At 41.8% G+C, this 11,811-nt stretch overlaps 2 protein-coding genes across 6 annotated transcripts in view; both read left to right on the forward strand.

Moving 5' to 3' along the window:
• The window catches only part of UBE2G1 (ubiquitin conjugating enzyme E2 G1), a 125,381-nt gene extending 123,101 nt beyond the window's left edge, over positions 1-2,280 (forward strand). For all 5 annotated transcript variants that reach the window (XR_002125946.1, XM_019659874.1, XM_019659871.1 and 2 more), the window contains one exon: positions 1,180-2,280. The gene's annotated coding sequence lies outside the window, so the exon portion shown is untranslated. The remainder of the gene's footprint in view (positions 1-1,179) is intronic.
• A 6,370-nt stretch (positions 2,281-8,650) lies between these two features.
• ANKFY1 (ankyrin repeat and FYVE domain containing 1) overlaps positions 8,651-11,811 on the forward strand; it is a 97,984-nt gene continuing 94,823 nt past the window's right edge. The window contains exon 1 of the mRNA XM_019659839.1: positions 8,651-8,712. Within this exon, the coding sequence (XP_019515384.1) occupies positions 8,703-8,712 (10 nt within the window). The 5' untranslated portion in view covers positions 8,651-8,702. The remainder of the gene's footprint in view (positions 8,713-11,811) is intronic.

Below are 11,811 nucleotides of genomic sequence, written 5' to 3' on the forward strand. Positions count from 1 at the left end.
AAGATTGCTAAATTCATTTGGAGCTTTAGAAGACACACTGAACTTTTAACTTGTCTGATGTGGGTTAAATATTTGCTTTAATTCTAAGTACATTTGACTTCTTTGTTAGGAGTTTAAAGTTACATCTCTTGAATTCCCAGTCATTTTCTATTCAAGTTCTTTGTCCTTGGCACATAATACACGTTTCTGAGTTTCTGGAACATTTGATTGGATGTAATAGTAATAGGTGTTCTCCTCCCTGCCTCCTTCCCCTGCTCTCCCTACATAGTCAAAGCATACATTAATATCAAAAAGGCTCTGAAAAGTCCAATCATTAAATGAGATTTTCATTTTGAAAATTGAACTTAGTGGTTTCCTAACTTTTTAGGCAGGAAGCTTTGTCACTTACTAGCTGTGTGACCTTGTCTCACTTTTCTTTGTAAAATAGGGCAAAACTGCTTCATATGGTGATTATGAGCATTACGTAAGTGTGTAAATCACTTCATATACTGGTTGGCACATAATAAGCACTCACTAAGATGGTAGTTGTTTTTACTTAAATGTGGGTATTGACTTCTAGGCTAATTGAGGGTATGAGATCAGCTAAACAACAGAAAACTGTAATTCTGATGGAGGGCCAGTTGTGGGAGGCTTCATGGAGAAAATGGGTTTGGACTAAATCTAGAAAGTTGGATAAAATTTAGTAAGTTGAGAGGTGTGGCAATCTTAAGTTGTTTTTCTGAATATCCTTAAATATTTATAAATTTTCAAATCACTTAACTGTAGTTCTCCAAATCACAGTAGTTCTTCAAATCACAGTAGTTCTTTTGTTTTTGACTCCAGATATAAGTTGAAAGACATTTGGAGTGTTGCAAAATCTAAATTAAGGCTGCACAAAAGAACTTTCTACACTGATGGAAATGGTCTATCCTATAATAGGGTAGTCACTAGCTATATTGAGCACTTGAAATGTGGCTAGTGTAACCGAGGAACTAAATTAAAAAAAATTTTTTTTACTATTATTTCAATTTAAAATGAACTGGCCATATGTGGTTACCATATTGGACAAACACAAAAGTGAGCTTAAAATAAAATGAAGAATTTGTTTTTAAAGAAATAGCATGTGAATAAAAATGTCTAATACATGAATTCTTTTGTAATTTATAAATGTATTATATAATGCTGTTTGTTTTGTCTTAGGTCTCCAATTGAGAAACATGGCACTGTTTTTCCTGCACTCTACCCACCTATTGCTGGACTTCTGTTGTAACGAGTTGGCAAACACTGGCTGGAACTGGGCTGCAATAAAACATGCCAGTATCAATGCTGACAAGAGCCTAACAAGTGCCAACTTACAGATGATTACGCATTTTGAATTCTAATGAACTGTTTTAACCTTCAGGAAGAATTGTAAAGACCTGTACATAGCACAACATGATCCGGATAATATATATACTGTTCATGTACATCCACAAATACACCTTGTACCAAATAATGCTTTCTTGTAGTAGACTAAGAATCATGTAAATTCTAAAAGATTTTAGCAGGTTTTCTTCCCCTACTCATTGTTTCTTATCAGTTTTAAAAGACTCCTTAAAGCATGTCAGATGAAAAGCAATTAGGATTAAAAGTTTCCATTTAATTTTCTTTAAACCATTGAGGCTTCATTAAACTCTTTTCACTTACTAAACTTTTGTATCTTCTTTGTTTTGACACACTCCCCTTTGCGTTTATCTCTTCTATCTGCCAGAAAGTTTTCAAATCATTTAGTTCAAATACTGAAGTACTTAATAAGCAACTACTTGATTTTTAATGATGACTTCAGAGGAGTGGTCATCACTAGGTGCTTTGTCCTTTTTGTATTCTAGTTGCACCCATCTCTTGGATTGGATGTAGCAATAACATTTTTTGGCTGTTGAGAGCTCTTGAACTATCATTATCCCCGAGAACTAAAAATAATTGGTTCCGAATTAAACATACTGAAAATTTCCCCAAACTATACAAAATTCTGATTTGGTTTTTTGCCGTCCAGTTAGTTACCAAATGTTAAGATTGGATGAATAAAGCATGCAGAGCTACAGGCTTTCTACTTAACTTCTGGGTTTGCTATGAAAGATGCTGTTTACCCTCATACCCTTCTCCTTAGCCCTTTTCATATTTCTTTGCCTCTATTCTTCTATACTGCAGATTTTTCTCACTATTGTACAAAGAAATTGCGATGTATATTTTCATGTAATTTGATTTTGGAATTCTGTCACCTTATGTAGTGAGTTCTTCCAAAATACAATTTTTTTCCAATAATTGTCAAGTTGTTGGCTTTTATTGTATTGAATGAAGGTTATAATACTGAATGCCAGAGAAGTGCAGTTTAGAAAAATCTCAGGTCGATTCCTTATGCAAACAAACTTTTAATACTTGAAAATCACACGGCCATGTCAGTATATGTATTGGGCTCTATCCAGATTCTTATGTGAATCTCAAAGCATTGCAGAGGTGTAAATGCTTTGCTATTTGACATACAGATTCTGTCACTGACATAGTGCACTTGGATTTTATTAATGTTTGAGCATAAGTATATTTCATATCCTAAGTTTTCTAAAACAACTTCAGGAAATGGTTAGGCGAGCATGTGCAGTGTTAAAGGCAGGCCCAGATTCCTCACTGTTTGGTGTGAGGTTGGGATTGGGAAGTGGTAGTCTTTGGCATGTAAGGGACAGAATTTGAGACAGTACCAGGTGGGACATGGCGTTTAATTGTGAGAATCAGTGCATCTCTGTGGGGTTTGGAGAAATGCTTTGGTGAAAGCGTGAAAGGATTCCTGCAGGTAGCCTACTCCTCTATGAACTTCGCATGTCCTTTTTATTAAAGCAGAAGTAAAATGGTTGAGGGTGTAGTCACAATAGTGATTTTTCTAAATCCCAGGCTGGTCTCCGCTCTGAAGCATTATAAAAACCCATAAATGTGTAATGACTAAATGTGAAAATTGTTTGATTTTATTCATTGTAGCCCAGTTTTCTTCAAGAACTTTGTGACTTTTTTCTCAGACTCTGTAAAAAGCGTTGCCCCAAAGTCCCAGTACACATACCTACGTGGGACTTTGAACGCAATCCCTTTACTCTTAAATCAGAAGTTGTTCACATGGTGGTTGCTTGTGGCAAAATAGAATCTGAATTTTGCTCTCCTTTTGCTGTGATTCTGTTAGCAATCTGTTGAGTTAAAACCTGGTGATTTAACTCATCAGGGAGTAGCAAATGACCTAGTAACTCAGGGACAACTATTCTTGAACTTTAAGCGCCACTTTAATGCAGTTACTTTGGTATATCCACGTGTTGTTTAGGGCTAGATCTGGGGAGTAGAAGGGAGAGCCAGGAATGCGTGCACCTCTCTTCACACTCCTTTCCACCTGGTGCCCTTACTGTGCTACAGGCCTCCATAGATGTTTTGACTTTTTTTCCTCTGTCAGAGGTGTCATCTGTGCCTTTCCCAGTGTTCATCTGACAGTGTGAATTTAAATGCCTCTACATTTGTTATTAAACCACACTTGGGTGACACTGATCCAGGTGGCTTTTGTCCCCCCAGTGCCTCATCATTAGAGTGAGGTGACTCCTCTGCTTTAGGAAAAGGATTTTTCTCCCTAACCTTGTGCCAACTATCAACATCTACACAGTCTTATGGATTATAGAACTGTTGGCTGCTTCCTAAATTTATTCCAAGCTCTTATAAAGGCTTATAGATTGCAGTCTGCTCATAATGGGATGGGTTATCTCAATGGCTTTTTGGCCTCTTTGTGAGTTTAAAGTCCATATGAGGTTGACTTCCTTGTCATTATAAGGTAATATCTTTGTGAGGTATTCCACTAGTTCTGTGATCACTTGGGTGTCATAGTATCTTTAATGGCCTTCATTCTCGGTTGTGAAATTTTATTTTATATGCTTACTCACCCTCTACAAATCTGCCCATTTGGGGTTGTGGTGCCTGTGTATCTTTGCCAGTCTGGTCTCCAGTTGGTGGAATTACCTTTTTTGTACTGCCACTTCTCAGCATCTTTGAAATTTGACATAATGTTGCTTCATTCCAGTTTATTTTTTTTTTTTTAGTTCTGTAATTTGTTGATTGTATTTAACTATGTGAGTTCTGTTGTGATGTTTACTGTATTGTAAAGCACCTCTATCATGTGATGGGTGCTCTATAAATCAATAAATGATGACTTAGAGGCTGTATCATGAGCTATTTTGGTTTTAGGATGCAGGTCTCAAAAGCAAGTTGTGGGATTTTTTTCTATGTAAACAGTACATGATACCAAAGGTTCCACAGGGCAACCTTGATAAAGAGTTTTTAAAACTTCACTTAAAGAAGGAACCAGAGGATGGGAAGTTAACTTGGCTTCCAACTTGATGTAATAGTCTAACATTTTCCAGTATGGGGCCAAGCACCATTCTTTAATCAGAGTTTTCTGTGATGCTGATGTAGAGCCTAAATAAAATAAGCACATATTAGAGCATTATTGGGGATTTTGTCTTTGGCTTAAACTAGTTCTACCATAAAGCTAAGCTAAAAGGTGAAGAACCCAGATTCGAATGTGAACTGCAAGACCACAGGCTTTCAATCAGTCTTCTCAATCACCACCTTATTGCCTAAACAGATGGGCAAACTTGGCCCAAATACCTGCCCAGGATCACTTAGTAAAGTTAGTGGCAAAAGAGGCAAGACAGAGTACTTTTTTTTCTTAATAGGATGTCATCCAGCTTTTCACCCTGCATCCTTACATATAGTTCATATGGATATACAGTGTTAGGTGTTAAAAGCTTGTTTGTCTAGATACAAGTTGCCAGTGGCTATTAAAGGCTCTTCCTTACAAACTGTGAAAACATGGAGCTAGACCGCTTAATCAGAGCTGAGTTAAAAACAAGAAGAAAATCCTCCTTGAGAGGAGTTTGGGGAAGATTGGGGATCATTTTCAGTTTAATTTCCCTAATAAATATATTTGAAATAAAATTATTATAGAAGGGTCTAGATGATGGTACCTGAACTTTAAATATCAGTTTTATGCATAATCATATACTCCAGGTATTTAGCAAAAAAATTTTATTTGCATGCTGCTTCAAATGCAAATGAGGTTTCTGCCAACTGTGCCAGGTTAGGCTTTGAGGGAGGACCAGTTGATTTTCTCCCTTCCCCTTATAAAGATAGGGCTGTAACCACCTTATTAAACTTAAATTTTTCATTTTCTGGAGGACTGCAAACTTCAATAGGATTCAGTTTGCAGAGCAAATTATTTCCAGAGTAAGATATTTTTGGTTGTTCAGTTTCAGATGTGTGTAATCTGCCAAGGTGGATTAGCCTTTTTGGTTTGTTGAGTCAGCACATCAACCTGAACTGTAGTGAAATGATTAAAGAATTTTGAATCCCATTCACATAGGTGGAATAAACTGAAGGAGAAGGAAAAGGCTTTTACAAAATGCAGCCAGAATACATCTTATACATAGGAGCTGCACAGAAAGGCATAGGGGAAACATACTTGATTTTTCCCTTCCCAGCAGTGTTCCATTAGGAATAACGGTACTAGTGTGCTCATAGTGACATTTCACTCCTAACAAGCACCAGTTCTTATTTATCGAGCATCAAATTCTTATTGAGCTTTTACTTTGTGGCAGGCTTGTGGCAGATTTCATAAAGGATCTAGCCAAATTCTTATAAGGATCCTCCAAAGCAATAGTTTCTCATGAGGAAACAGGTTCTGATTCATTTGTCAAGATTGTAGAGGAAGTAAATTTCACAGCTGGGATTCAGTTCCACAACCTTCCTTACATACTGGATGTCGTGAACCCTTACCTAAAAAACATCTTTTCCAAGGTCACAGAGAGTGGACATGTTGAGGCTAGTACTTGAACTCAATTCAACAGACTACCAATCCCCTCCCTCCTTCTACCACAAAAGGCACTGCCTCCCCAGAGTCTGTTCCCCTGTGTTCTTAAGGCAGTCAGCATTTATCCCTTCCACAATTCATGTTCCCTGTCCAAGACAACTCCGTACTATTTCTCTTAATCTAATAGCAAAACCTGAATTAGGTCTAAAATGAACCATGTTCTAAGGGCTCAGATTTTTCAAGATGTCTGTATTTCGGGTCACATCTAATGTAGCTCCATCCAAGCCTGTTGGGGGTTGTAGTTCACTGAGTACTACAGATGCTTTATTTTATAGGCTTTACTAAGAAGTCCTCTGTAGCTCTGGGGATTCAAGCCATTAAGAGTCTACTCAGAAGACCAGGGTCCAGAGATAGGGTTATACTGAAGGCATTTCTAAAAGGAGCACTTTCACCTCTGCTAGAGGACTTCTTGAAACTAGGTTTTGATGAGGAGGTAGTCAGTCCCTTGAGTTGGTTAAATAAATCCCTTAAGGTGAGCTCTCATTTGACTGTGGGCAGCTGGCCCGAGCAAACTGAAAGGGCACACGTTTGTTTATTCTTGCATGTGTGCCACCCTAAGGGAGAGGGTCCCTGGTTTTCATCAAATCCTCAGAGGGGGTTGTGACCCTCTAAATAATTAAGAACAATGGAGTCTAGTCCAAATCCCTCTGAAATTGATGGAGAATCTGAGAAGACAAGTGTAAAGCTTGCAGGGACTTGCCCATGATCAACACAGCAAATCAGTTGCAGAGCCAAACTTGAATCCAGTTCTCTGGACTCCCAATATATAGCTGACAGTGGTAACAACTCATCAAACATTCTGTGTAGCTGCTGTATGCCAGATGCTAGGCTGGTGCTGGTGAGGCAAAGATAAGTCCTATGATGTAAAGCCAGGCATCAGTAATGACAGTACTTCCCAACCACTTTTATGTCATTTTTATGTTATGACCCAGAAAATATTTGTAGGGTACTCTTAAGATAAACAGATGAGGCTGCTTATGGCCAGAGGAGACTGGCGTACCTGGCCACCCTGATGGCCCCAATGGCTCACCATGTGGCACATGAGAATCCATTCTCGACAGAGAAGCTTTAAGCTATGGCACCTCTGTTGAGCCTGGCAAGTACAGTACTCCCCCCTCCTTAGTCTAAGTGCTGCTTGCTAGTGCAGCTCCTCTAAGCACCTCCCTGCCCATATCTCCTGCACATCTTGACTCTTCCCGCCACAACTGGACTGGACCATCATTTCCCTGAGTACGCCATTGTTATTAGACAGTTCAGTACCCTCTCCCCATCCATATCCCAGGTGTCCCTCAGCCAGAATTGTCCTCAAAATTTTAAGTCCATGACCTTATGTTTCTATGTTCTGAACTCCAAATTTTTTACCCACTTCACTACCCACTAATGCTTAATTTTGGCACCACTGAAAACTCCAGTTTCAAATGCTGCCCCTTTTCTGTTCTGACACCCTCATGCTGTCCTTAGATCCTTCCTTGAACCAACCATCCCTTTTTCTTGGCTATTCTCCAAAGCCATGGCTTTCCCTGCCGACCTTAAGTGTTGATGTTCCTAGGAATGAGTACATGCAGCATTCTTTTGACTCTCTTTTGAGTAAAAATCTTTGTTGAAAGGTCTTATGCTCTTCAGCTATATTACTCTTTAGGCCACATTTTTTTGTGTGTCCTATTTAGTCATCCCCACATTCCCTGTAAAGATTTTAGCACATGGTTTATGGATTGGTCTCCTTTCCCTATCTCTAAATTCTAATATCTGATTTTCTAAGCTTCCAGTTCACCTATTGTAGTCCATGGCCCTGTCCTAGACTTTTATCATCTACTGCTACTTAACTTAGGAACTTGAGTTTACCACCCTGACCACAGGGCTCTCACACCCTTGTTCATACTGAGGACATAATGTCTTCAATATTACAGAGACCTGCAGTTTCATGACTCCTACATCAGTCTTTACCCAGTCTGCACATGAGCTGTATTCTTACGGTATTCTCAATTTCTTTCTGGGAATAAGTCCTAAACCCTGGACAAATGCTATAATCCATATTCTCTGCTTCTGCAGCCAGGTGGCTGAGTTCTGCTAGAAAAAAACCCCCAAAAAACAAAAATACGTATGGGAGACACTTGAAGGCAGGCCTTCCAACCGGAGTCCTCTCCCAAATTTTCTTCACTCTCTTCTGGTCCCCTTGCTTACGAACTTCGACCACAAAATTGATGTCATCGAGGAATCTCCCTGATCTCTCTTTCCCCCTTCACATCTATCTGCAATCGTGTTCTTGTTTCCTGTTTAGTAAAATAACAGTGACCTGCCTCTAGTCTAAAATTAATCCCGTCTCCTGAATCCCTTCTGCATTCGCTTTCAGGGCATCCCGCCTCCCCGGGGAACTTGTACCGTCATCAGCCTTTCCCTCTCTGGCTCTTTTCTCTTAGCTTCTCACATCTTTACAAACAACCTCAAGACCAACAAAACCCCTCTCTAGACCCTCTCACAGTCAAGCTGTTCCAAAGCGCAGTCCACGCTCGTATGTCCATCCTTTTTACTGCCCTCTCCAGGGGGTGGAATATGATAGAGCCCGGTCACTGCCTGATCAGTCCCGAGCCTCGAAAGCACTACTAGGTGGAGAGACGGGCTCTCGGTCCTTCCGGTGTCCAGCTGCCCGCTTCACTTTTCCTTCACCGCTTTTTCCTAGTCCCGACTCCTCCCTTTGCCTGGCTTCCCAGAACTCTCGCGAGATTTGGGGCCTCCGTTACGCACCGCCCCAGTTGAGCGGCGCACTTCTCGCGAGGCTGCAGGCAGGGCCGGGCCCGACATGGCGGAAGGTAGGGTTTTTGTGGAGCCGCGCGGGAAGGCGCGAAGCTGTGGGGGCGCTGCTGGCTGGGCCAAGCATCCTGAAAGGGGACGGCCGGGCGTGGTCGCGTGGGGCACAGCGCGTCTCGCGAGCCTTCCTCTCCGGTCTCTGCCGGGCGCCTCGGGCCGGGGTCTTCAGCGCTATTCCTATTCAACGCCCCTCCGGCGGTCCCAGACCCCACGGGACCACGGCGGACTGCGGAGTCGGGTTAGGTGGTCCCGTGCCGGCACTGCGTGCAGCTGCGGGGATCCCAGGGGCGGCCGGGGAGGCTCCTTTGATTCCCGGAGGAGCTGGGACGGCGGGGGAAGTAACCCTTCTCCTTAGGAAATCGAAACTGCTGTCCTGGCACGCCCCGCGTCCGGAAGGGGTCCATCCTTCGCCTGCGGAAGAGCTTGGGACTCTTCTCGGGATGAGGGGCTGCGGAGAGCTAGAGCTGTAACTGGCCAACGCGCCAAAAGGCGCGCACTGTGGTCTCTGGACTCCCCGGCTGCCCCGGGATTCGGGCCGGCTGGGATCCTTTTCCTAGGTTTACAGATGTGGATGGGAGGAGGGGGTTTGCTCGTTAAGGGAGTTGGCCAAGGTCACACTGCTCCTAAGTGATGTGCTAACCGAGACCTCTGCTCCTTTGCCTCTCAATCTAGTCCTTATCATCTTCTGGTGCTGTCTTCATGACACTGCAGGTAAAGGCAGTTTGGTCTCAGACGCTGCCTCCCCTAACATAGCAATATTAGAATCCTTCATTGTCAAATCTTTATTTTGCAGGTTGGGGGAAAGAAGGCCCAGACATGGGGAGATAACCTTCCAGGGACTCTACAGTGACTCTGTGAGACCTGGCCAGGGTGCTTCTCCTATTTAGTCATCCCATTATTGGAGGAAAATACTCCTTATTTGCTTAAATGTTTGAGTGATAGCAAGGTGCTGGGCACCACCTGTAATATTGGTTGGTTGGTTGGTTGGTTTTGGTCATATTGGTTTTGAGCTATGTTTTGTCTGAACTTGTCTTGGATCTTACATTTGGGCAGCACGTGACAGTTTGCAGGCTTTTCTCATTTGGATTAGACTTGTGAAAAGCATTGTGAAGGAGGCCTGGCATGTGTGTTGTGTGCACTTTACAGATAAAGGAATTGAGGTCAAAGTTGAGATAGTTGGGATTGGCACCCAGTTTTTGTCTTTGCTCTTTCTACCATGTTCGACCCCTCTGGATGGGGCAAAACATCTGATGAATATTGAATGAAAGCAGAGGAGGAATAAAAGGAACAGAAAGGAAGCTAAGGCTCCCATGAAGCTAGTTTTTGGATAAATCACAGACTGTTGTGTAACATAGTTTAACAGCAGGCAGCTTGCGACATGGCTTGTTGCTCAGAGCAGTGAGGTGGGATAGCACGGTTAAGGAAGGCCTTATGTGAGGTAATGATGGGTAGTCAAGCACTTTTACACCAGGAAGAGAAGTTGAGCGTTTGGGGAATACATTACCAAGGTTGAAATTGTGGAGGGCAGCTGGTTTTTCATTCAGCTGTTTTACAGAGCGTCTGCTTGTGCTTTGCAGTCAGGTTCCAGCCATGAGGAGCTCCTGCAGGTTCAGTATACTGAATACTATCCTGCAGGTGGCCTTGAGGTATGTGTTAGGGTAATCTTGAGAGACATCTAGCCAGCACAGTATGCATTTTAAACAAAACACCCTTTTAGGGTTAAATTGGTAAGGGAAGATAGATAGTTGAGCACAGTAATGAGGTTCTCTGACTTCACAGTTTTCTTTTACCTTTTTAAAAAAGTGTCCCAATTTCCATGGCCTGTGTTCTTGTTCAAACTCTTTAGAAACAATGTTGCAAACTTTGACTAGGAAGAATTGAGTGGCGCATTCTAGTCCAGTTAGGCTATTATACTGAAGGTGCTTATTATGCAAAGGAAGGCAAGATTAGCTAGAAAATGCTTTGCAGGTGTGTTTTATGCGCTTGTACTTTATCAGAATTTATCAGAACACTTGTTCTAAGGTAGTCATCTACATATAAGCAAATAGCAAAAATCTGTGTCATATAACGATTGGATTACCTGCAAGCTCACTGGATGGGAACTTCTCTGATAATGTTTTTTGTTGGGTGGTGTGTGTGTGAACATGTGGAAATAATACTTAGGAATAGTAATTAGAACCTGGAGAGACTGAGTATACAGTAACGTCTTAATGGGACTTGCTTAGAAACCAAACTTCCTTCCAGCCATCCATGGGTATTGGTTTGACCATATACATTTAGTTAAAGTCTGTCCTAAAATTAGTTTCCATTTTCACCCTACATCTCTGCAGCTGCCCTATTAGTCTAAGCTTCCTTCATCACTCAAAAAAGTTCCTCCTACATGGACTTTCTGCTTTTACTTTTTTCTCCTTAATTTTGCTTCCCCACAGCCTATTTTTATAGTTTTCCAGTGTTCCCTCTAAAACATAAATCAGATCATGTCTTTCCTACTCTTTTCGATGTACCGACCCTTTCGCACCACACACACACACACTCTCACACTCACACACTCACCCTCCTCCCATGGCTCACCATGATCTTAAAATATATTCCAATGCCTTACAATGACTTTCAGCTCCCAACGAGGTCTGACCCCTGGTTAACACTGTGACCTTATTTTCTACTTCTCATTCATCGTGCTTTTATCACAACTTCCTCGCTGCTTTTTGTACATTCCCAACATGCTTCTACCTCTACTCCTTGCAGGCCCCTTTGCCTGGAACAGTCTGAATTTCTCTACACAGCAAACTGACTTTTATTCAGGTGTCTGTTTAGTTCTCACCTCTTTAGAAGTCTTGCCTAATTTTTTTATTTTTTTAATTCCCTTACTGGAATATAAACCCCATGACGGCAGAGACTTTATTTGTTCACTGCTGTATCTCCCAACTTAGAATTATGCCTGTGGTTGAAGGATCAGATGATTTTATTGAGCATCATTTACCAGACATCAAGAAAGGTTGCCTGGTGGGCTGGCCGAGTGGCGCGTTGGTTAAGAACTGGCTTGGGACGCCAGAGGGCCCCGGTTCAGATCCCACATATGAGGGCCAGTGACACTGCCCTCT

The sequence above is a fragment of the Hipposideros armiger genome, unplaced genomic scaffold, assembly GCF_001890085.2.
Source record: "Hipposideros armiger isolate ML-2016 unplaced genomic scaffold, ASM189008v1 scaffold_304, whole genome shotgun sequence".
In the NCBI taxonomy this organism is placed as follows: Eukaryota; Metazoa; Chordata; class Mammalia; order Chiroptera; family Hipposideridae; genus Hipposideros; species Hipposideros armiger.